The sequence below is a fragment of the Glandiceps talaboti genome, chromosome 6, assembly GCF_964340395.1.
Source record: "Glandiceps talaboti chromosome 6, keGlaTala1.1, whole genome shotgun sequence".
Lineage (NCBI taxonomy): Eukaryota > Metazoa > Hemichordata > Enteropneusta > Spengelidae > Glandiceps > Glandiceps talaboti.
Window position 1 is genome coordinate 17,823,092 of NC_135554.1, and position 27,500 is coordinate 17,850,591.

Here is a 27,500-nt window from a genome sequence, read left to right on the forward strand (position 1 = left end):
TCGTGGCCAAAAAAATACACATCGTCTTTGTCGTGTGAAGTTCATACATAGATTAATGTTTAATAGCAACTTTTTGGATAATTTTAAAAAAATGTTGTAATATGTACAATTATCAAAATCAGAATTGGTGAATATTTGTAGAGATTTATCACAGGAAATATTTTAACTAGATATTGGAAACTTAGCTTAATATTGTTTCAAAATGATAATAAGAAAAAGCGTAGAGGAGCTTTTCAAAAGGTGGATATTAGGGGATAGGATTGCAAACAAAATCAGTGACTATTAATGGGATCAATTATCATCGTGCCAGTATTTCCTAGAATATTTGTACTCCTGTTCATACTAAGTAATATTTGTTTTAAAAAACTTTCATTTTATTACAAATAACTATACTATGTATTTTTCTTATCTAAGGACTTAGACAATCACGTCTAAGCTAAATGATCATTTTTTTCCTATTTATTTTAATACTTGATTGTTTGTTTGTTTGTTTATTTGGTACACACATTCTTACTTTCTTGATGGTTCGACGAGTACTTTGATGAGGTTCGAGTACGCCAGATGACAAAGTCTACCAAATAGAGTGCATGTATTCGACAGGTACATGAAAGGAAGGAACACATACCATTACCTATACAATTAAGAAATGATTCACGTCCTCGAATAATTTTGGCAGCCATCTTCACCCTTTTTGAATTATACTAACGTTCTGAACATGTTTTTTCAAGTTTTTGCAAGACCAACCTTAATTTGACATAGTAATCCGAATATACAAATTAAAATCGAATGTTACCTTTTGGATACAGACACAGATGGGTTGTGAACCGAGTGGTAGTGTTGCGTGCCGACACATCTGTGCACAGTGCTGTGTATCGAATTTGATGTCTAGAGAATGTTATACCGAGCACTTTAGAGGAAAACAATCGATCAATTTTTAATAGCGTATTTGTAAAATGTGATAACTTTTATCTAAAGTACTAGCATTAATTAGTCAATAAGTATGTTTATGAGTCAAGTCTATAGTAAGCTTGATGAGATATAGCAAACATGCAAGTATATGTTGTCAAATTGGCGGTAAATGTGACGTGAAATGGTATCAGGCAATATAGACACAATCTTACTCATTTGCCAATTCAATGCACAATTCAAATATAAGATATCTGGTAGAGTTTCGACGTGGTCATCTATGAAAACTATCAAATGATAAGTACTCAATTATTGTGGTCGACGCTTATTTAAAATTGTGGTATGTTTATTTTATTGGCTTGCAAATAAACATCTGAAAAACACATATTTACTAGAGTCTGTTTACAATGTGTCTGTGCGTATCGGATGAATATCACAACTTCAAAAGTCGCCATATTATCATGTGTGCATGCGTGTGTTTGCATGAATGAGTGTATTCGTGCGTGCGTCACAGACAATTGAATTCTACTTTGAGGCAAATCTTTCATTATTTAGTAGGGATAGGTGTCTCTTACGAGTCACATAGTAGACGTCAAGATAACATATTTTAACCCATAGTACAAGTGTCATGAGTTTTCGAATGTAAACACCCACCCATACAACCAATAACTATATGCATAAAAGTTTCACAGGCTGGTAGTCTACCACTTCGATTCATCAAAATTATAATTTCAGACTGGTATATTTGATGACGCTTCACTATTTATTTCTCACATATTCATCCCACTACACTACAAATAATATAGTAACACTAGGATATATACTTTTGGACCAACCTTATTACTAAGAATGCTTTGTAATTTGCCAACCAAATACACGGTTTCCTTCGTCTGGAATATTTTTTTGTACTAAGTACATATGGTTCTGAACCCAGTAAAACATTTACCCAGTCAATTTCAGATAAACCGCTTAGTTACTTTTATAGTTGTTATTGTTCACCAAATAAAAGTGATAATAATAACACATTTCGGGTATTTACTTGTCATGGTACGTCTGGGTTAGAATGTGTTATCTTGACGTCTACTATGTGACTCGTACGAGACACATATCCCTACTAAATAATTAAAGATTTGCCTCAAAGTAGAATTCAATTGCCCGGGACTGTAATAATTTGTTCTTGAGGTACCCAAGAGATCATACTCTCACTAGTATTGAATAAAGTTTCCAAAATCATGATTAAAATTAATCTTGAAATTTAGAGTTAAATAGTAAATAATAATGATAGTCAAATAGCCATTCATCTCGTCGAAACATCACTCCTTTTGAGTGGAGAACAATCAATTGGACGAACAGAGATTGAGCTTAAGATTTGGTGAGAAACACAAGATCGATTATTCAATACACTAGTGAGAGTCGATCTCTTGGGTACCTCAAGAACAAATTATTACATATTCTGGATTCATACTATATGAATAATAATTGAATGTATAAAAACAAATAGCAACAATTTTGACAATTCTCTTGTACTTGCAGTTTTCTGATGAATGCAATAACACTGGGTTTAACCATGGAACCGACGAATGACGCCACCAACGTCAAGGAATGGTATATGAGTAACACAGTGGCCTTGTGAGTAACAGGTGCACATGTATACAAAATCAAACCACCACCACCATCATCATCATAACACACATTTTAAGTTTTATTCGTGAAAAGGCACTCTAGCAAATTCTTCTTTACATCTCATGAGTTCAGCTTAAGCTTCCAAAAGCTATATTTTCTTGACTAAACATATAAAGAACCCTGTGATGAAGATAAACCCAAATATAGGATAAAAGAGTCTTGCAGTAGCATGACATGGATTATCTTGAAGTGTCATGAGTTTTCGATTGTAAACACCCACCCATAGAACCAAGAACTATATACATAAGAGTTTCACAGACTGGTAGTTTACCACTTATTCAAACTAGTAATTTTATACTGGTATATTTGATAACGCTTCACTATTTATTTCTCACATATTCATCCCACTACACCACAAATCATGTAGTAAAACTAGAATATATACTTTTGAATCAACCCGAATCAAAATTGCACAGTATCTTTTTAAACGAACATAAAATGAACTCTTTATACATAAAACATGCTTAAAGCATACTATAGCAATTCACATCCTTCGGATGTATAATAAATTCACAATATGAAGTTAAATAACTGAGTGCAAAAATTACTTGGCTTCGAAATAAAGAGTCCATCATGAAGGTTAGCCCTCACTCAAGTTATCTTGAAACTCGGTTTTTTAAAGAGGTGCGCTCTATAACTTTACACTTTTTGGTTACCTCAGTTTCACATTGATTATGATATGTCCTTATGTAATTAAAACTACTATACCAACGTGCTGGTAGTACTCTCATTACAAAAATTCAGATATGATGTGACATAAATAACATAACGACAATATTTTTTGGTTACCAAGACACAAAATTCAGTAAACACTTTCAGTGTCCTTAACCAATCTTCTTGGTGTATATACAACGCCCTCTACCATGCTGTGTTGACAATCACTTATTCATAAATAAATAGGTGCGCTAAGTACACTTATTTGTTTACAAGCAAGTCAGTGTCAATTTATTGTGTATTTGCACAGTCAAGTAAGAAACAATACTTGTCTGTGGTATTTGCATATTGTGCTCTAACTGCATCTCCAAAGAGATCTTCAGTTACAGACTGTACCTCTTTAAGCTAACTTAATATCCCCCTAAAACTCCAAGATGAAAAAAATAGTACTTGCCTCTTCTTTATTTCTTCCATACAGTACAGTAACTGAAGTTTTACTCAAGTCTTAGTTTTGTGACAATATTTCACCCCTTGATATGAGTTATCGTAAATCACATTGAAAGGCAATACATAGGCAACATGCATGCACGGATACATTGATATGATATGTTGAAACTTTCAGTTGATTCTAAAGTTTAATTCTAAAAAGGCTCTAACGAAATTATTTGCATTTAAAGTGCTTGTATTTAATCATTTGGCAATTATATTTAATATAAATATCATTTTGATAATTCGTGTTCTCATTGCTTGCCTTGTCGATTTGGTTAGCCTTTTATAATGGACTTTCTCACAAAGTTTCCTCATCTGAAGAATGCAAGATCAGAATATCTTCAATAAAAAATGGAATATTGTTAAAAACTCATGGATTCACAGTTCTTCTTTATCAGACATTATCTCTGTATCCTGGAAAGTTCCTTCAATTTTATGCTGTAGCCATGCCGGTACCCCTTCCTCTGGCTTGCTGTCATGTACATCTTTCGTTTCGCTCGTCTCTGCCTCATCTTCACTTGCCTGTTTCTCTGATCGAATGATTGTGCTCATATAGGTGTCAAAGGCTGCTTGGTCATCTGGAGAATCAGCAACATTTATCCAATTGTTAGCAATCCATTTAGATCCTGCGTGTACGTCACATCCACCATGTAGTGTATAGTTGTCCATTTCACCCATCCAACCTAACAACGGAAACAAACAGACAGTAATTTCATTTTGCATAACCTTTTCTTTATTCTATTTCTTTAAGAAGTACAAAATGTCACTTGTAAAAAAAATTATTAGTTATTATTGCCTATCTGAGTATGACTACATAACAGATGAATTTGTATAAGAGAACTAAACTACTTATCCATTTGTACAGCCTTGGTATATATAACACTGATTATGACTCAAAAATTACAAATATTTCCATTCGGAAAGTTTGATAATTGGTGTTAAAGTAGAATGCACCTTGGGGTCATCAAAGTTATTCAATTCTCTCCACACTTTGTCAATGAAATCTTGTATCTGTTTTTCTTTTATGAAATGATAAACCAGAATGGTTTCATTTGAAATCGTCTATATATCTTTTATATCCCATAGAGTTTACACAGTATTTGGCGGCCATATTGGTTTCTAAAATCACTAAATTTGGGATATCATTTTCACCTTTATTCCAGAAATTTGTATGGTGACCCCCAGATTCTTTTTATTGGTTTTAACTGAGATTACTTTTCTTGAACAAAGTAACAGCAAAAATTTAAACAGTTTATTTCGGAGGCGCATTCTATGTTAAGATTATAGGTAGGATATTAGCCGGTAAGTATTCCAATGGCCAGATGAATGAGTTTTTATATGTGGGATATCAAGTTGAATTATATCAACAAAACAGTCACTTTGTTTATATGTTGTGAACATATCATTGTCTAGCTTTTGCCCTGTTAACACGTTTTAAAGCCACATACAATTCCAAACAGGGAACGAGCAGTCCTCATCAGTTTCACTTCACTCCACTCGTTTTTAACCTTTAATATTTAACTTATAATGTCATCCAAATCATACTGTTGTGTACACGCTCAGTGGTCGTAGTTGACAGCGCCCTCTTTGATTCAGGAAAGGCGTTGATATTATAAACTATACGTTTGTATATGTAAAAATCCCTCCTTGTATATTGATGAGCTACTGCTATATTCAGTTTTACCTGTTTTTTCATCAACATAATGGTTGTACCATAAAACAGCTTTGCCCTTCTCAGGTTTGACGACTACGTTGGAGTCAAAACAGTGAGAACTCAGGTCATATAATTTACTACCAGCAGCACGCAGTGTCTGTTGATAAAAGAACAACAAATTAGCTGGTGGTTCAGTTGACTACAATAACTTCAATCTGCAAAAGTGGTGTTATCAGTAATTCGTCTGTCTGTCTGTCTGTCTGACTGACTGACTGACTGACTGACTGACTGACTGACTGACTGTCTGTCTGTCTGTCTGTCTGTCTGTGTCTGTCTGTCTGTCTGTCTGTCTGTCTGTCTGTCTAACTCTGTCTGTCATCGCTTGATAGAATTACATATATATTTTTTTGGTTTGTTGTACTTTTTGTTTTAAAAAAAAACATGATAAGGCAGCAATTTGAACAAACACACGATTTAACTTTGTTGAAGTGGGAACCCAGCATGCTCTAAACAATTGTCGATGAAAGTACGTGTACAATTCATGTATTCTGGTTTCACCACAAATTAACCCAAATCTATTACAAAAACTACAAAATGGAAAATAAAATAAAACTGACCTCGGCTGTAAAAGTATCATTATCCGCTACTGGAAAAGCTGTCTCACCACCCTCAACAACATCATTCAAATAATACAGAATTGTCATGTATCTGCCAACATAAGAACAGAATATGGCTTATCAAAATAACAAGCTCTAGTGAAAGTGAAAATGACGTGTAGGGCAAGCCGTGTCAAAGGTCAGACACATGAAAATAGAAACAGCATTAATCAACATTCTAAAGGGAATAGCAGAGACTAGTATAGTTGATGAAAAATCTGCGATGTATTACCTGCATAATCTGTATGTCATGTTTTCATGGTAGTTGAATTTGAAGCCCATCTGACCACAAGTGGCATTCGGACCTAAGAGAACATCTTCGGAATCGTAGTGGGCATGATAATGGCCACCTTTATCGTAGTACACGACCTGGTGATAGAAAACGTTGAGTAAATTCTTATTTGCGTGTTTGTTCTCACTGTCCCTCCTTAATAGGCACCCCTCGATAACATTAACAAGTGTTTAATTTCGAGACAATGTGTCAGTTGTTATATTTATGAACTGCAAACTGTCTATCACAACCTGTGCAAAGCCAAGGGTGAATGGAGTCAACATCCGGGTGCATGTGTCAATCATCGTGACTGTTTTTGATAACTGTAACTTATAATCCAAGGCTGATTTCCTTGTCATTAATCATGTCAAAATTGATAACCTTATCGTCAAATCGACTCGTTCTTCGATAAAGGTCAAATTATATCGATAACTACCTAGTTGTCAAGATGTAATTAGAGGACGGTATGCAATACATGCATCGCCCATGGCCATGTGTGCCTGCATGCACGTCACTGCACTGATATGTATCCCGGATGTATCCCGGATGTCCAAATGGTGAAATGGCCGCCAGCACAAACTATCAGGTGTGTAGGTTTGGGAAGATCAATTTCAAAGGGCTACACATGAAATATATGGCCCGATTCATGCGAACGAAAATGGTGTGGGATAGACATACCTGCAACTGTTCACTATTTTCTATAACATTCCGAGGAAGTCTTGTCAGCTTGATAACTCTGGAAGGAAAATAGCACCACTGGTCATAGATGAACTCTCTCTAATGTTTACATTAAATGTTATATCTAAACTTGAGAAGATCTTAGTCTGATCACCACCACCACCACCACCACCACCACTATCATCATCATCATCATCATCATCATCATCATCATCATCATCATCATCATCATCATCATCATCACCACCATCATCACCACCATCATCATCATCATCATCATCATCATCATCATCATCATCATCATCATCATCATAAACTTTATAGGAACATTTACTCATGTTCAAACCCTACTACAATTAAACAATATATAATTACAAGTGACAGTATAGGATACTAAATAGTGCCATTGATGAAATGTTCCGAATAAAAATATAGAACAATACTACAGGTACAATCATCTGTGGGGACAGAGTACGTTGTCAAGCTTTGCATTGTAACTTACAAACAATATCTAAATACCGTCATCACCACCACCACCACCACCACCACCACCACCACCACCATCCCACCACTGCCATCACCATCATCATTATCATCGTCGTCGTCGCCACCATTATTATCATTGTTATGATTTAGATTTACAAATATGTATCTATTTAAGTACCTTTCTCTTAATGCCGTTAACACTGGATTATTCGATGCCTTTTGTTGAAGCCATGTTTGTTTGCTATGACGAATTTTATTTGCTCCACTACTCTCTGTCTTGTTGTCCATCCACATCCGGATCATAGTCTCATTCACAGCAATGAATTCTTTAACATTCAACAAATCTGTAAACAAAAACAGCGCCATCTATCGTCAATATTCGTTTTTGACCGGTCGACGTCACACACACCCTCTTGTGTATTAGTAGGGTGACGAACTCAGATTTGGATAATTACTGATAACATTGCGAAAAGCATATTAACGAACTACCGAAAAAATCAGTTAAACTCGTTACTAAAATTGACTGCGCAGAAAACGGTCCCTAAGTGGAAAGAGCAAGTGTCGACTAACGTTTTTCAATGTAATAATTGGCCCCTGGAGAGTAGAAATCAATTAACGAGACTCATAAAATACATGCCATTACAATTGTTACGGCGATTGCACTTTTTTACTGTACACGACTCTGCCTCCTTCAATTGCCAAAGCAGAGAGACTAAAAACAAGCATGTATTACAGTTGAGACACTGAACAGGTTTAAATGCGGTGGGCATGTAACTTACTGTCGCCATCTGGGTCTATTTCCAAATCTTGATACCTGCAATAATAATAGTAGAGAATGAATCAGACTGTGAATAATACTGGGGTTGTATTGCTTATTCTTTTCTGAAGGAACCTTGTCTTTTTTGCATAGGGCAGGATAACTGAGTGGGGGGGGGGGGGGGTTGAGGGTGAAGATGGAGGGAGCTATTGACATTCTTAAATCTTGAGACAGTATGACTAAATTAGGTCTGAACCACATTACTGAGACGGTTTAACACGCATTCGTTATATCACGATTTTATTTCAATATCAAAAATAGCAAACTATGATCACGGTCTGCAAAATACAAGAAAACGAACGGACGGGAGTGGTAAATGTTTTTGGCTGAATTGCTACTGTCATTTTGAATAGTTACCAGACTGAATATATAAGCCTATTTATGAAACACAACTCAAACATGATACTGATTGAAAATATACTGCCAATTATAGAGGCCGAACTAAATTTACATAAATATAAGAAATCCCCCCAACCTTTTTTTAATAAAAAAACAATATTTATATTAATGTGACGTCACAACAAATTAATCATCACTGATAAACTTGAACTAACAATAACAAGCAGATTACTCTTGCCTCGATGTCTGTGCAGAAATCAATGAACCTGTACAGAGTTTAATTGTGTGACGTGGGTATAAATATATAGTTAATTGCCTCTACCATATCAGTAAGAATTACAAACATTGCCATCACTTTCTAGTCACGAGTAAACGATGGACAATGTGACAAGCTATTAGTAATGCAAATACCCTACATTAATCTAGGTCTAGACTCTCTTGTGTTTCATAAATCCCGTCTTCTGCCCCCTGTTCAACTTACACAAATTATGACGTATTTCCTACGCAGTTTTATGTAATCCCCATCTTCACATGAAAAATCTGCTGTAGACTTAACCGTATGCCTTGAAACTAACATCCCATACAAAAGTGTTAATACGGATTACGGATATAGCAATGGTTAGTTTAGGCGCAATTTAAATAGTGAATCATGGCCTCCCAGCTTTATTACAAAAAGATCATTGGGTTATCCACATGCACACACAAAGAACTATCCGATTTGATAGGCTTGTCCATGGCTGTAGGAAAACTTATAAATATGGAGTTTTAAAGGGCAATGTACTGCTTGTTCACTTCTCGTGCACATGCGCATAGGCCTATGTATGTATGTATGTATGTATGTATGTATGTATGTATGTATGTATGTATGCATGCATGCATGCATGCATGCATGCATGCATGCATGTATGTATGTATGTATGTATGTATGTATGTCATGTATGTATGTATGTATGTATGTATGTATGTATGTATGTATGTATGTATGTAAGTATGTATGTATGTATGTATGTATGTATGTAATATGTATGTATGTATGTATGTATGTATGTATGTATGTATGTATAGTACAGTACAGTACAGAACAGAACAGAACAGTACAGTACAGTACAGTACAGTACAGTACAGTACAGTACAGTACAGTACAGTACAGTACAGTATGTATGTTTCTAATTTCAGCTTGTTTTCCTCTGCCAATTTCCATGGGCAGTTTAACACATACAGCATACGATGAACCTCACATACACAAAGTAATGTACCATGTTCTATTTAACTGTACTTAACGCAGGTCAAACAAAATGTCGAACGACTTTTGGGAGACATTTGTGGAAAATTGCACTGATGATTTATATAGTGAGTCAAGTAATTTGTGATCGTGATTTGCAAAAAAAAAACTGGAATCAAATACGTTGTACTACAAGGGTGAACTACTGACTTCAACATAAGCTTTATTCAACTGGGATTACAAGAAGTCCGTTGAGACATTAATATATTATGAGGATTCGTATTATTTAGTTGATCACGTATCGCTTTCATCTTTTCCTATATATGTATATAAGTTTATGTCTAGTCTTGTTACATTGAATTTGTTTCATTATGCTACACGTTATCACGTCCAGCACTATACAGCTTTAACTAAATCTTTATCCTGGTTTGACTAAAGCCTCGTAAAATCTAACGGAATAAATCTCAATTGAAATGTCAGAGTTGAAGTTATAAGTTTAATTCGTTGAGAAACATGGTACCGCTGATATCATAATATAGTAATCCTTAATACTGAAGTCTAGCGAGAATAGTGCCATACATGCATGGAGTCAGCAGAAGATTTTGTTTGTATGTCCTTTTAAAGGCTGAAAAACACGCACGAAAAGAACGACATACGATGTAACACTTTGACAGAGACTGGGGCATTACTTGGACACGATTTAAAAAAAATATTTTTTCTGGTGGTTTTTCATTTTTATCAGGGACGTTTTCTTTTTTTTGTTTTGCATTGTACACATGTTTCCAAATTATGGCATGATTCTCTTTGTTATACTAATATATCATTTGCTTTGTCTTGTCAGTGATAGTCAATTTCTAAAAGGTATATTCAAAAAGCAAGTTTTAGTAGGGATGGGCATTTGCAAAATATTTCGCTTGGTGCTGCATCATAAGTATACCAAAATGTAAACACATGTTTTTTGTTACATTTATACGTCTATGTTATAATTCAAACTGAACTGTAAACGGAATATCGACTGATTCGAAAAATATATCACAAATATTGCAATAAAAAATATATATTGCTAGACAAAAATCTTACTAACATTGCTACATTTCATCGTCTGGCTTAGCTAAAATTTTATCAACATTGCTACATTTTATCATCTAGCTCGACAAAAACCTCAGTAGTATTGCTACATTTTATCATTTGGATAGACAAAAATCTCAGTGACATTGCTACATTTTATCATCTGGCTAGACAAAAATCTCAGTAATATTGCTACATTTTATCATCTGGCTAGAAAAAAATCTCATTAACATTGCTACATTGTATCATCTAGCTAGACAAAAACCTCAGTAATATTGCTACATTTTATCATTTGGATAGACAAAAATCTCAGTAATATTGCTACATTTTATCATCTGGCTAGACAAAAATCTCAGTAACATTGCTACATTTTATCATCTGGCTAGACAAAAATCTTACTATAACATCACCACATTTCATCGTCTGACCCGAAAATAAAGATTATCGTTCTATTTCATTGTCTGGCTAGAAAAATGATCTTAGTACCATTTCTATATTTTCTTTTGCGTGTGATACCATTACCTCAGCAGATAGTTACAATGATTAGTTATTATTGATCTGATATGGGTTGCCTGTAATGTCGCAATTAATTAATGTATGCATTATCACAGACTGAGCTTACCATGTAATATGATTTAGCAACGATATTCTACGATACTGGTGCGAACTCAAGCAACGCCAAAGCAAATGTAGCAAATTTGGTAAGTGTTGTGTCGAGTTAGACGATAAAATGTAGCGATATTTCAAAGTAAGATTTTCATCAATGCAGATGACGTTGTTTCAGGTTTACTTGTTCCAAGTGTATTTTAACTATGCCCCTTAATGAAACAAGAGAATATGTACGCATTTGACAGTGTTGTCACGGGTCATACTGAACAAGAAACTAATCAACTTTACTATTAGTTCGGTGATCTTAAACTGCCTCTTGTTGCCCTAGAAAGTCCCTCCTGATACCCTACCTGAATAAACGGTTCTGTATTTAACATTATAGAGATTACTTCGGATGTTGACACATTAGTAAAACATGCGATAATCACCGAGTATCGTATCTCTGATATTTACTTGTGATAATGGCGAGTTGATTTCTTATTAGCTGTTTATATACGAACCTAACAGTAATTACATCTCGTAATTTCCTTTGATGATTTAATATCATTTGTAAATTTGACTATCAGATGAAGCCGTATCCGTCTCCCTTGTCTGTCATATCAATTTAAATAAAGATACTTCGTTTTCAGACACATGATGAACATAGGCGATCCGAAGAAAAACCTCCGAGTATTGAACTGCAAGAGCAAAAATCTACAGATGTTGGGAGACACGTACATAATACCGTATTAACCCTATATGTAATATTATGACAATTACAGTTATGTTACTAATGACCATCAATGTAACGGTAGCCAACTAAAGGTGTAATAATGTAACTTTTACAATATCAAAGTGCAATAAAGTTTATCCATGAATGTAATAATTTGATTATCACAACTTAGAATTTTCAATGTAAAAAAAAATAACTCCAACTGCCACTTAAAAATAAAAATAAAATTAGACCTGAAGTCTTTCAACCACAATTTGGAATCTTCATATATATATATATATATATATATATATATATATATATATATATATATATATATATATATATATATATATATATATATATATATATATATATATATATATATATATATATATATATATATAGTTTAACTATTTAACTATTACGCTCTGCCACTGCGGTATGGAGCACTATCTTAGCAGATTGATACTCACCGAGTTATATGTATATATATATTTATATATATATATATATATATATATATATATATATATATATATATATATATATATATATATATATATATACACATATATATATATATATATATATATATATATATATATATATATATATATATATTCAAACTATACATTGAAACCTTTAGTGTCTTTTTTCTTTTAATCTTAAGTAGTTGCACATCGAGTCATTAGTCTCTCATTAAAAGTAATTTCCGAAGTTCTTTACCACCAATTCCTGTCACTCTTTTTTTGAAGTCCCGAAAAGGTACAACGTCACTTGCTTTGATTTCAATTTGATTGTCTTTAGAAAAAGACAATGTACCATTAGCACAGGTTGAGTAATAATACAACTTAAGTTGCGTTAACAATGGTTATTATATCAATTATAAATTAGTATTTGACTTACATTTCTTTGATGTCACTGGGTGCAAAGAATCCACCATGGGCTACTTCTAGACTGTTAACAAGCTGAAAAATAAAGGTTACATAGTTAAAAAGAATCGATCACAGAATTTAATAAAAAGGATTAATCATATTTTAGTACATAATATTTTTAACGTTACTTTGCAATTGTTACGTTGCTTTGCAAATGTGGACACATTTAGCAATATGGCACTAACGTACTAAATATATTTCGGGACGAATATGAAACACGATTGTAGGAGATTTTGCTGCCGACAATCTATGCCTGTGCATGACCACAGATGCACTTTAAGTAAAAGCAACATTTTAATGCCATCATGTACGCTTACTCTGACTCAGAAACTTCAAAAGAATGAATATCCAAGTAAAAACCTCAGGATACAAATATTAGGGTGTTATGGTACTCTGTCTGTGTACGACAAATGTTGTTGTTTTTTAAAATGGGTGGCTTTAAGGGTTTTATTTGGCATTGTGCTTAACAAAGCCTGTCAGAGGTCGGCACGTTTTAGCTACAAATTTCAACCAATCCATAAGAACATGTACACTCCTGTAGATCGGTGTATCCACTTACTGTCAGGAAGCATTCATTTGAAAGCACTTAGCATCAAATATTGGCTGGGGTAATCAATTTACTTTGAACAGTTTTCCCTGCAGTCTATCACATGTACATGTACATGTACATGTACATGTACAAATGTACATGCACATGTTCCACAGGTGGGAACGACAGCATATCTGAAAATGTTGTTGGTTAATAAGTGGCTCAATAAAGAGTCAACGTTCGCATTCTTTTCACAAATCAATAAAACATCTTTTTCCAATTTACAGTTATATAGAGATGCATCGAATGTACACAAGCGGATGTTCAAGTTGATAGTTGCTACAACATGACACACACTTATTTTTGCTTTCAATCAGAAATTTGGGGAAAATAATCTGGTTAAGAATTGTCGAAAAATGACATGACAGATATACTAGATGCAACTGGACAATTTATGAAACTCTCCTTTTTTATACATAAATATCTTGACTTACTTCTAAATATTGTACACCCTAAGGTGTATTGAATCACCTATTGGTAACCATGTTTCTGCAGCTTTACACATAACCAGGTTAAAAAGCATACTGAATTTGCATTTTACGATAAGAACCATAAAAGCACATTCTCATGACATTGACCAGAACACGTTAAATTTTCTGCACGTCACAAAACTGTAATTTACGAGAAACGCCGTGAAATTTGTGAAATATGTGGAGATCGCTGTGATTGAAGGTGTACGACCATCTTGTACCTCGACATTCTCGACATTTAATATTCAATGATGTGTACACTACCATATATAGGTATTAAGCATTGTATGTACGTCAAACAAACATTGTTCTGGATAAAAAACCGAGCTTTCGCAATCATCGGTTTCCAAATCTCGGTGAACAAAACTACTATATAATTATGTACCATGAATAATACCATCGACACTATGATAACATAGTCTAGTTCCTATGCAGTGCGAGTCATGATTACTACGATCATCTCCACTCGCCTATAGTTAAAGCAAAGACCCTCCACGTCTATGGTTAAAGTTACCGAAAAACTGTTAAATCTGAACTACCTGGTGGGCCAAAGGGTAAACAGCGCATGTCAGCAGTAATTCATCACAAATATTTACTACGGAACTCTACCTACAATGGGTGGAGATGATCGTAGTACATTGTAATCGTAACGTATAACGGAACTAGACTAATGATAACACTACCCTTTACCTCTTCAAGGTCGAGATAACCATCCTCATTCTCGTCCAGGCCTTTGAAAAGTTCTTCCATACTCATATCAATATCATCCTCTTCTACGTCATACTCTTCTATGTCCTCCAGAGTTGTACTATTCAATAACTCTTTCGTTTTCGCTAATGAAATGATATGTTCGCTTTCTTCGTCAGTCAGGAAATTTGGGATTTCTGCAACATAACGTTCCATATATTAAAGTTTCATTTTGGAGATCGTATGTTTATAGTCCTCAAACGCACCATGTGTAGCATTTGAATTGCTACTCCTATATAGCCCATGGCATGACGAGGGAAAATATACATCCTAGTGCTTTGCAAACGTGCCTTCGAACGTAAGCAAACCGAAGGATACTTTGATTTTCAGGTATTGATTTAAAAGATGGATGTCCAGTCGATAAAATCATTGCGCCCTGCCTCATCTATTGCAAAATTGATATTAGTTAAACTCGTTTCTCTTACTCATACACAATGAAACGATATCAATAAATGCTATTCTGCAACACTGTTAACTAGCACTGCACTTCAAAATCACAAATTTCTAAAGCATCTTTTCCCATCTTTTCTAAATAATGATATCTTTCTTACTAATACTGAAGGTCAACCTAAAGGTTATTACTGTATAATCTTGCATCTCGAGTAGATCGAGTTCTTAAAGTAATCAGCATTTGATCCATCACCATAGCATACCTCGCTTGTTAATTGTTCTAGTCTCTCCCTCAAACTTTCTGAGAGGTGAAATACCCTGGGCTTGCCAATATTCCTATGTTATGACACCTCTCGACACAATTATAGTAACTTAAAACTAGTCGCCGTTAGTCGCCACGGTCAATAAAATATTTTTGTTATGGTTTTTTCCTCTGCGTTTTGTTTAGTTGAGCCAAAAACAACTCACCGAACAATAATGGTCGAACACTTTTTGTAATCACATCGTAAAATTTCCCAGGCGAAAGTTCAAGTCGGTGGACATGACCAACCTGTAAAATATTTGAAAGAAGAAATGATTTATAAATTATAATTTATTTCGTCTTTGTATACAATTATACAGTTGTATATAGGTACGGAATCATAACGTGAGGAGGTAACAAAAGGAAGAGAGAGAGAGAGAGAGAGAGAGAGAGAGAGAGAGAGAGAGAGAGAGAGAGAGAGAGAGAGAGAGAGAGAGAGAGAGAGAGAGAGAGAGAGAGAGAGAGAGAGAGAGAGAGAGAGAAAGAAAGAGAATAAATGTTTCTCTTACGGGTGTACACATACTAAACACATGCACAGTATTCATTAGCTTTACTGTTGAAACCTCTTCTGTAACATATCACAAAATCTAAAAAAATCTAGAAAAGATACTTGAAATTTCAAGTCCTGTACTAATGTACACAACACATGTTACTCAACTCCGTTACCATAGACGACTGTTTACATATTGAGCGCTATTTCGTATCATGGTTACTACAGGTCGCCATATGTAGTCTACGGTAAGAGCACATGTAAGAATTTAATTATCACACACATGTTAATGGAGTAAAGGTAAATATGAACACTTCAACAGCTAGTTCGTGCCATTCAGAATAATTGAAAACTCGTGTCTTTGATGTGTATTCTAGACTCAAAAGAAAATCTGACGGAAATGAACAGAATCCTTAATGGATGGCTTTATTTTGATACTGTGTAGGCTGCTAACGATTCTGGTGTGTATGTTTCTATGTCAAAACAAGGCAGAAGTTATGATGCAAATATCAATATTCGGTCAGACGGTTTAATGGCAGGCCAGTACGTAGAAAAGATTTCTCTGGCGACCTGAGGTTCAATATACCTTTAACATGACTTCAAATGGACTATGATACATTGGAAAGAACATTCCGAGACTTCGAATTTCCGAATAGTAGTTCCAGTACGTAAAGAAACGTGTTTAACTGACAGTTGATAATTGGGACTATAATGCATCATATCATATGCGTTGGAATTGTCTTGCTGTCATTGATAAGTTGCACGGCGTAAATCTAATGAATCGTGTCAGACTTGTTAACGAACAGTACTGACTTGAAATGCATTTGAGAATTGGCTACAAGCTAAGACATTCGGTCGCCATCTTTAGCTTAACCAATCAACTGCTTCTTGAGAGCACACAGAGGACCACAATGAATAACAGGGCCAATTAGACTTCAATTTGGTAGCTTGAAAATTACTTGGGTAAAATTTAAAGGCTAGCCGCAGACTCTAAGTCTGATGTGTGACGCAAAGAACACCAATTATTCCCCGTGAAGAAACACACAAATTCTTCAACATTTCAAGTGTGCCTCATTGAAAGCAATTTGCTTCCTTTTGTTACCTCCTCATGCAGCGTTACATGAATAGCTTCGTTAGGGACAAGTTTCATAGACTGTAATGAAAATGTGACAGAAACATAACACGGATGGCATAGCTCGTTTGTTCTAATCCTATCTGAGCTCCTTGTCAAGTAGACTGTAAGATGTGGCGTGTTGTTCATCCCTAACCAGAAAGTGCTGGCCGATAGGGTGGGCACAGCACGTCGAAACTTGCAGACAGCTTGTCCCGCCATGATGGCCACGATTGTGAAAAAAGATAATCACTGCTTACAATCTTTACGAAAGTATGATGGCATGTCGCCACAGACTAAAACAACTATAATCGCTTTACCATTTACCATAAACTGCTTTCAGTCAAAATCACCTTGACCAAATTTTATTTTTCTGTTATGTTTTGTGTCATAGCAGCTTTATCTCAGATTGACATCAGAGGATCCCATTCGATTTTATATCTAAATGGTAAATAAACCCCAACAATAATTTTGGATAATATATTGTCATCACCACCATTTTGAAAGCTGCACTAGCTGTAAATGGAGAACTATTTTTTCAATCGGACAACCAACAATATATACTCTGAAAATTGTAAGTTGTGAATATTAATTTCGATTTTATCCATAATTCCAAATAGTCCGGCAACAGGTTGAAATCATGATCGCGTTGGGGCCACTGATTTTAGGGTGCGGATCCAACAATCAATTTGATTGGATTTGACAGTGTTATCCATATTATGTGTACCACTACACAAACTTTCACTGGTGATTCAATAGAGTTCAGGGGGTTCCATATTACGAGTTTGTCTTTTATACGGAGAACCTAGTTAAATTATTTTAAAAAATAAAATAAAGTAACGTTGCAGTTACAGCTTGATCCATTTCACTTTGCACTGTAAGAGTACTTGAATATAGTACTTCATTTGAAAGTCGATCATCAATCTAACTGTATCACACAAATCTTCCGTCAATTCAAATAACTAATTAGAAGCACGACCTCAGTTCGGAATGAAGTACGTACGAAGAAATAAATATATTGCAGTAATGTGTAAATAAATATTTTTTTTGATTTGAAAAGCCGTTTTTCTCAGCCCTCCCCTTTCCCCTTACAACAGTTAGTAAATACGTCAGTCATTGCATTCGGTGTTTTGACACGGTTACCTTGACGACAAGGTCTTAGACTAGTATAGGTCTGTCACATGGTAAGGTCTTCAAAGAAAGATACTCCTAAAATAGTATGTATATTTGAATTAACTATAAACAACATACATTCTTTGAATTGTCGATCGCTTTATGTTTGGTTACTTCATCATTTCAAAAGATGAAAGGATGATTCAAAACGAAAGAACGTGTTAAAGTGACCATGTGGATGAAAAATGTTTTTGTTTTTTTAAATTAATAAAATAAGTTTGTTTGTCTACTCTAACAACAATGTGGAATAACACAGAAATATCCATGTTTTAACACATTTTTTATATAAAAATGAGAACAATGTGTCAACAGTTTATTTACATATCACTTCCTGTACGTACATTAACAAGCCGTCTACGTACTTCTAATTACTGCGATTCAATGAGTTGAAATTGAAATTGAAATTTATTCCCTACAAGAAATAAACATACATAAAAGAAATAAATGATAACATCCAAAAGGAAAACGATTTCAAGTTGTGGGTGAGAGACTAGAAAATAGTTTTCGAAAAACTAATCGAGTCTAGCCACTCAATTTCAAAAGCATTGAATTGCATATCACAAAAAATGTGGTGACTGTAGTTGCTCATATTAACACTGATTACACAGTCAGAAAACAACAAACAACAATTGTTTACAGTAATAAGAAAACAGATAAACACACTACGGTGATACAAAATTTACATGTCAACTGGTTAAAGCATCATGAAAACGCAAATAACTAATAGCCTTAATATGCACTTAGAATCCAGTGCTTATATATTGATTTACAAATACTGATTTGGCTTTGCTGTTTAATATTGATCTTTTGTGGTAAACAACGGGGTTTTATTAATTTACAAAATCCTAAATAAGTGCCCATGTTTCATGACATGGCCACTTTAACCTTTTGAAATCTTGAAACTATCAATGACCTTTTGAAAAATTGGGATTCTTATTCGTTGTATGCTGCTAAATTGCAAGTAGCAAAACTCATAGCATACGCAACGTGGGCTCATTAGTGATTCAACTGAACATTTACTGCGAACTTTATCCCGAAAACGCTTCGGGGGAAACTGAAGCTGCTTTAACTGTGTGCCATATTATCAAAGCCGCTTATTTTGTAGAAAAAATCGAACTCCGGCTACACAAAGCCTCTTATATTTTCCTCTCAACGCAGAAGTATCAGCCTTTCGTCATGAAATATTCAAGAGATTTGAAATAGAATTTATCTTTGGTTTCAAGCCCCATCAGCAGTAATTGATCCCTGTGTTATTTGACGCCATTATGTTCGAGGTAGAGGTAGACTCCCTAACTTAGTCAAGTTTGAGCTACGCCCATGAGTCGATCATAGTATACAGTAGCCTTACCAGTCAAGATAGCAAAGTTCTTAGCATTATTAAAGTAAGACTTATTTGCACGTCCATAATTATTCTTCCAAGAAACAATCTAACGACATGGTTGCGATTTTGTTGTCAATTAAAACACAAACCTGGGATTTACTAATATGTCGAGAATTCGTAACTCGCTACAAATTCATTTTTTTTAAATTTGAAACTACGAATATTGAATTAACGGTTGAACGCTCAATACAAACTGTAAGCTTACATGTCCTTGGGTTTCAAAATCTTACTCCATTTCTCTAAAATTGATTAAAGATATTTTGAGACAAGCTGGTTGACTAAATCCATTCGCTCAGAATGTAAGAACATTGAGTATTGAAACATCTCCTAGTTACAGGAAACGAGATGTGGGATAGTATAGTTTCACTATTGTACTGTGCTTTACAACTAAAACGTAATTTACTTTCCTATTAACGTACGCGGTAAGTCTGGAGGTTTTAAATTAATGCTATTGTTGTCAAGATGAATTTTCTCAGAGTAGATCGAAAACGTAATTCGCGTCACAGTAGGCTGTCAGATTGCAAGAAATGTATAGCCTCGTAAATAATGTACACGTGTTAACGGTTGGATTCAATATTGCTTTAGCGTTCGATAAGTTTGTTCGATCGAGGAAAAGCGTTCAGAAAATGAGCTAGATATCCAAGGTATACTTACAGATCCTAAAGTCCCTGGATTGATTAAATCACAACTTGTATTGATTCTTGTGAATGTGCTTCTCAGAAGACACTTTAATGGCTCATAGCTAGGTTGCATAGCTAAGGGTCCCAAACGAGTAGAACTTCGGCCCCTCGATTGTACTAGAAAGTTCGCATCTTACTCAAGAATTTAAGACAAAGCATTCGAAATTTAGTTGCTGTACATTTTATACGGCGAGGCAAAGTGAAATATCAAGGTAAGTAATATGTACAGCAATCTGTCAGCTAACTAAGACAGGCACAAACTAAAGCTATTGTTGATATTATGATTTCAGAATGGATGTAGGGTTGATTGTACTCAAAGTAGGGTGGCGTTTCTGAAGGCTTTACATTTGATGATCTTGTAATGTACATTTTTGTGGACGTCCAGCATTTTACACTATATTGTATGGTTACCAAGTGATTACATCCGCACAACTAAAAGCACCGTCAGTCACCGACTAGTGTAATCTATCGTATGTACAACAATAGTTTTATTTTGTGTCTAACTTAGTAAGCTGAAAGTGCGGTTTCCACAGTAGTATGTCTTTGTGAGGATATTCAACCCATAAATTAGAAAACAAAATAAAGAAGTTTATAACTTGGACCTAACTGAGCAAGAGTGCCACTGCATTATGGGTAATTCCTGAAAAAATCTGCCTTAGAAACTCAGCGTTGACCTTATGTACTTGTATTTCGTGTTTTAAAGTTAGTATAAGTAGGAGTATTAATATTATACGAGCCTCTAGGTGGCTAACAAATATTTTACTTTGCTAAGTCATTAGTTTTACACCCCAGGTACGCATTAAAATTATCTAGTTCAGTGCAAACGTCAAATTTGGCTTGATCGACAAAAATATAAATCCGGATTCGATGCATGGATATTAAAATTGCAAGTTCTGTAAGCTGCCTGCCTTTGACAAAAAAGAACACATGACACAGACACCTCAGGATTTGACGGAAACTTTCCAATATCACTGTACAAGATTATCATATATTCTAGAACTCGTGGTCATTATCGTAAATAATTTGGAGATAGATGTAGTTAATCATTTAGCTTAGTTTTGACATTTTACAAAAATCGGTCTAGTCATGGGACTAACATAAAATATGAGTAATCGATCTATCGACAAAAGGCACGAGGAATGATGAGAAATAAACTATCTCTAAGCCTATATAACAAGGGTTATGATATATCACCAATAAATATCAATATAAACCATTAATGTAATGTAATACTTACCATAAATCATATAAAATTTACCTCATTAACTTAATACCAACCATACTTGTAATGAAGTTAGTCATAAATTCCAATAATTTTTTATTACTATTTTGAACATTTGCTTTGATTATTCGTTCTTCAAACGGGTTTCATTTTCAGACTGTTTTTGAGCAAGTAATATAAATACAATTTGAACTCACACAAACAAGCCTTTAACGTCGTTTAAGAACCACTTTCGTTATTATTGCAGTCTTTCGTATTTTAAACATGAAATTCCTCCCTGGATGGGGACATGGGTTACAGTGATATGGGTTACAGTGATAGTACATACACATATGCTAAAAACATGTATATGCATACATGTATACATATATAGACAGACAGACAGACAGACAGACAGACAGACAGACAGACAGACAGACAGACAGACAGACAGACAGACAGATAGATAGATAGATAGATAGATAGATAGATAGATAGATAGATAGATAGATACACGCACATACATACATACATACATACATACATACGTACGTACGTACGTACGTACATACATACATACATACATACATACACACACACACATACATACATACATACATACATACATACATACATACATACATACATACATACATACATACATACATACATAGACATAGGTATATATTGACATACACGCCTCGGTTGTCATGGCGTCACAAACGTAAGCCATTAATCTGGCAATTACATTCTTCTTTCAGATATTTCATGCTCAAGCAGAAAATCTTACTGCCAGGAAAATCTCATTTATAGTGAGTGTTCATCGCCTGAAAATCATCTTATTTAGTTAGCTACTGTACTGTACAGTAGCATGAAATCCTTGTCACGTATTATCAAGACGCCTGTCTTGCATGCGTAACGATGTATTCCTTTTTATCCATTGCACCAAATACTATTCATCAAATAAAAGTGATAAAAATAACACATTTCGGTTATTTACTTGCCATGACACGTTTGGGTTAAAATGTATTATCTTGACGTCTTTCCTTGAAAAACCATGTGACCCGTAAGAGACACCTATCCCTACTAAATAATGAAAGCTTGCCTCAAAGCAGAATTCAATTGTCTGTGACGGTGAGAAACACTCCGGTAAATGACGCACGGAGCTGTGTGAACATTTCTATTTTTGATAATTTCTATATCCTGGATCTGTACATTCTACAAGAAAACACTCTGGTTTACATCACTATCTCTAATTTTGCAAACGTAACACGTATACTTGGATACCATTATCTATAAATGTCATACAAAACATGCACGCGCGCGTTCGCACACTATATATATATATATATATATATATATATATATATATATATATATATATATATATATATATATATATATATATATATATATATATATATATATATATATGTATATATGCACACGCGCGCGCTCCAAATAAACAAGCTGTCGTGATATTGTGATATTTGCCTTGAAATGATTTTCTGTAATAGAACTATTAGCATTGGTGTATGCAGGTGTTACTTTAGTTTGGATCAATGAACCATGTCGACGCAGGCCAATACTATAATTTACCAAAGGAATTAATATTACTTTGTACGAAAATAAGATAATCCATATGAATGTAGTACATTTTATTTTACAAACACTCAAATATTTCTTGACAATAAAGCACGTCGCTTTACATTTAGACAATTAAAATTTCTGCTGAATATCTGTGTAATATGCCTCTGTGTCTGTCTCACTCTATCTGTCTATCTCTCTGTCTGTCTCTCACTCACTCACTCACTCACATTCACTCACTCTGTTTGTTTGTTTGTTTGTTTGTCTGTCTGTATGTATGTCTGTCTGTCACTCTGTCTATCTGTCTGTCTGCCTGCCCCCCCTCTCTCTCTCTCTCTCTCTCTCTCTCTCTCTCCCCCTCTCTCTCTCTCTCTCTCTCTCTCTCTCTCATTAGCAAACGAATGAAAAATTTCTTATGAAAGTATAAATGTAACCTTTTTAATAATATGAATGAGGATGGATATATCCATTAAGCAAATTTCAAACGGCGTTGAGCTGACATTTAGAGTGGATTAATCAATGATGAATCTTCCATACGAAAAGGCTTACAGCGTATAAATAACTCGTTATATTCGTATATTCTGAAATGTCTCTTTGATGTACTGGAACAAGGATAACGTTCTCTTCTACTCTTACTTGTGACGACAGTCTATTTTTTTTTTTTACAAATAGCAGGATTTGACATGACCATTTCAAGGCAGATAACTGTTGAAACATTAGATCTAACATAGCGTTGTAATAACACTAGCTTAGTTGTTGCCAAATCTGCCATCTTTAATATTGTTTCTCGTAGACTATAAGAATCCAATATGGAGTTATTGCTTTCTTTGAACATACTCCTCACATTCTGTGTAACCATAATTGATCCATGCATATAGATAGAAACATAAAACCATAAACAATTTAGCATACCACTGTATTTCTGTAGTAAAGTATTCCGATATAGACTACATCAGTTTTTCTTTGTGAAATTGAGTTTATTTTCAAATACGACTACGTAGGTCTTGAAATATTACAACATATGACAATATAAAACAATGCAACTTAATTTCTCCTATGTTATTGCCCATTTATTCTAATTTTGGATTTATGTATTTTCCGTGGTTTTATGGTTTAAGCTTCGCATTTTTTCTTTCACATAAATGATACTACACTGCCGGGAACGACATATGATAAATCAGTATTACATCCCAGCTTACGAATTAACAGAATTGCCAGTAAAAGAATATAAAGCAATTTGCCCAAAACAATGAGTCTGAACGAAAGTAAGATTTGAATTTAGTGATTGTAGTCATGGATTTGATTCAGTTCTCTCATTTAAAATCAGGTAAATACGCTCAAGTGTGTACTTGCAATTATAGGACTGAATATACATGATGCAGTAGCAATGCGTTGATTTGTTTGTGCTGTAAATTACAACAATGTTTTAGCGACACCTAAGTTGATGGAATTAACTGTCTGATCACAATGTTAAAGTGCTGTACAGCTAATCTGTTATTGTCTATTTTCAAGGCAGTTCTTCAACTTATATAAAAGTGTGAAACATTTTATCACACCCTTTCTACATTGACTCCGTCCTCGATTTCTTGAGCCATACACTGTTTTCCATTAAAAGTACCTTGCCCCATTAATGAAAGCTTTATCTTCTTCAGCTTTTGCACTTTCAAGTGAACCATTTCGAAATTGACCGCGTTAGATTCCGTATGGTACACATGTGACATGTTTTTGCACTAAATCAAAATGGTGGAGTACTGTTGCCAATGTTATCAGTTGAACCTTGACATTTGTAAGTTGATTAATATTACCTTGTTTGTGTTTTATCTTACACCAGAGGCTGTCAGACTCTAAATATGGTGTTACTCATCCGAGTAAGATTATCAAGATAACGTCGTATTTCATTGCTTAACAAGTAGGAAGTTTCCAAAAAGTGGCAAAATTGTGTACGATATAAAACGACTTTCACAAATATCGGATTAGGCGAGTTGAATAAGAATCCTACATTCAACACATATTCTGACCCACGAGTAAGAATTCATATAACTCTATATAGCTATTGGAGAAAACTGTAAAGGAAAATCGCACATAATTTCGGGTGACGGTGTTCATGTAAAATTAAAGGACTGCCCATTGAAAACAAATGACACGTAGTTATCTTTTGGTATAACAGTAATACATAGAAAGTTATCGGGACACGGTCTAAAGGGGTTATGAAAATGACGAGCCTTTCAATCTGTAGGTATTAATTGCTTGACGCGCCTTGGTAATTTTTTTAAAACTTGGTACAAAGGTGAGATATACGAGGTTGGTATTTCGTTTTGTAATGTTATCAAATTTAATCAAATGGCGACCATTTTCGTCGTGACAAGGTATAATTTGTGCAATAACTTTGAAAATTATAATAATTAGAGACCTTATTTTAGTGTCTACAACTATAGTTTATCTACATGTGTTACTTCCTGTTGAGAAAATGAACCCTGACCTTGAGTTAACTTTAGGTCATTTTTTCAAACCTTGTAAAAAGGTTACATGTTATGTTGGATTACAAAGTGAGCTAGTTTGGTTTATGACGCTATATATATATATTATATAATGTTGCATAAAATGGAAGCTGTCATACTACATAATTAGAACATCGATAACTTACGAGGTGTGATTAAATTTAATGTCTATATTCATAAAGTCAGGGTTTGAACTTTATGCCGCAAATGTGCACACTTGCCATGTCCTTGCCCTCCAAGGTCAATGTCAAAATCACAAGTATTTAATATTACTACAGTGACTAATAAATACTAAAGATGTGTTAACAAATTGCACATTACAGCAAGAACATGGATGATGCCAATCTCTTTTTTGTGTGATCTTTTATGGTTTTTTCACCAATGGTGGCCATTTGCATCGTAAATAATCCACAAACTTCTGTACATCATATTTAGAACGGCATCATATTAAGTGTGGATTAAAGCATCTTCACCCATTTATTATATGTTAATGTTGTATCTTGACTCTTGACATTGGTTTAATGGTAACGTCAAGCCTTGCCTTCATAATCATCATAATCATCATCATCATCATCATCATCATCATCATCATCATCATCATCATCATCATCATCATCATCAATGATGTAGCACAATAAGTCATCCATTTTGGGTTATATAATACAGCAAAACCTATCCAGTAGAGAATAACCCCATGAGAATAAAGAAAACATGATAAACAACTGAAGACCTTTTATCTTCATAATTCTTTCAGTGCACTCATGATAAGCATTCCGGATAATTCTCTAATGTTTCTGAATTCTGATACCATAACAAGGTAATCTATTTGATTTTTGTGATGGCCTACGTGAAATGTCAACCAAAGTAGTAGCACGAAATGTACTTGAATATTCCACGGAAGTTTGATCAACAAAACCGAGCCGAACAGCTTAGGGGCAATACTTGCTAATCTCCCCAATCTATCATCTGTCAAGAAGCCCTGACGAAATAGCAAAAAGGTCTTATGAAAGCCTCTGACAGACATTACCGACACAGGTTCTTGGTATTTGATAAGGCATGGACGGAAACAAGGTCGCCTTAGGGAGAAGACTACCTGATCATCTATTTCTCAAAGCAGAAACTAGGGGATTGCAGGGGATGGACTTCTGTCTTGTAACTGTACGCCTAAGTGATTCATACATATGACAAGGACTGGAATCGATTAATGGAAAACAAGGACAGCCTTTTAAATAAATTTCAGTAAATATGAACTTAATGTGAGTACAAATTGAAGCCTTAAAACCAAATATTCAGTAACTTCTCCTTGACTTAAGTCTAAACGTTCACTTTGGTATGTGCTCGTTATGCAGTGCACTTAATGGTTTATATGTACATATAGGTTTGCTGCCATGGTAACCTTCTGTCCTTCTGACCTTATAACTATCATCGTATGTTTTGGAGGACCGACTGTCTCCGGTTGCGGTTTTTAATCAACGTGCACCACTCGTCTACATGCTATCGTCGTACTATTGAACGTCCATCAAAACGTGAATCCATGCTTTAAAAAGTACAGACGTCACTATATATGCTTTTAAAGACACAAAGGCTCGCTATTGGCATGATAAAAATGAATTCATTTTTTATAATGGTCCAGTATGAAACAGAGACGCATTAAATTTTAATATAGCATTATCTGTGTCTGTGTTATTATTCTAAGAAGAGGATCATTTTGGCTATTATAT

At 34.5% G+C, this 27,500-nt stretch overlaps 2 protein-coding genes across 2 annotated transcripts in view; one reads left to right on the forward strand and one right to left on the reverse strand.

The window, feature by feature from the left end:
* LOC144436341 (uncharacterized) overlaps window positions 1-1,272 on the forward strand; it is an 18,941-nt gene extending 17,669 nt beyond the window's left edge. The window contains exon 8 of the mRNA XM_078125115.1: window positions 1-1,272. This exon is cut by the window's left edge and continues 562 nt beyond it. The gene's annotated coding sequence lies outside the window, so the exon portion shown is untranslated.
* A 1,328-nt stretch (window positions 1,273-2,600) lies between these two features.
* Window positions 2,601-27,500, reverse strand: part of LOC144436292 (transmembrane prolyl 4-hydroxylase-like) — a 50,144-nt gene continuing 25,244 nt past the window's right edge. The window contains exons 2-11 of the mRNA XM_078125041.1: window positions 15,826-15,907; window positions 14,911-15,104; window positions 13,133-13,194; window positions 8,257-8,291; window positions 7,656-7,821; window positions 6,992-7,049; window positions 6,275-6,411; window positions 6,004-6,094; window positions 5,417-5,543; window positions 2,601-4,415 (exon numbers count right to left, since the gene is read on the reverse strand). Coding sequence (XP_077981167.1) covers window positions 4,111-4,415; window positions 5,417-5,543; window positions 6,004-6,094; window positions 6,275-6,411; window positions 6,992-7,049; window positions 7,656-7,821; window positions 8,257-8,291; window positions 13,133-13,194; window positions 14,911-15,104; window positions 15,826-15,907 — 1,257 coding nt within the window. The 3' untranslated portion in view covers window positions 2,601-4,110. The remainder of the gene's footprint in view (window positions 4,416-5,416; window positions 5,544-6,003; window positions 6,095-6,274; window positions 6,412-6,991; window positions 7,050-7,655; window positions 7,822-8,256; window positions 8,292-13,132; window positions 13,195-14,910; window positions 15,105-15,825; window positions 15,908-27,500) is intronic.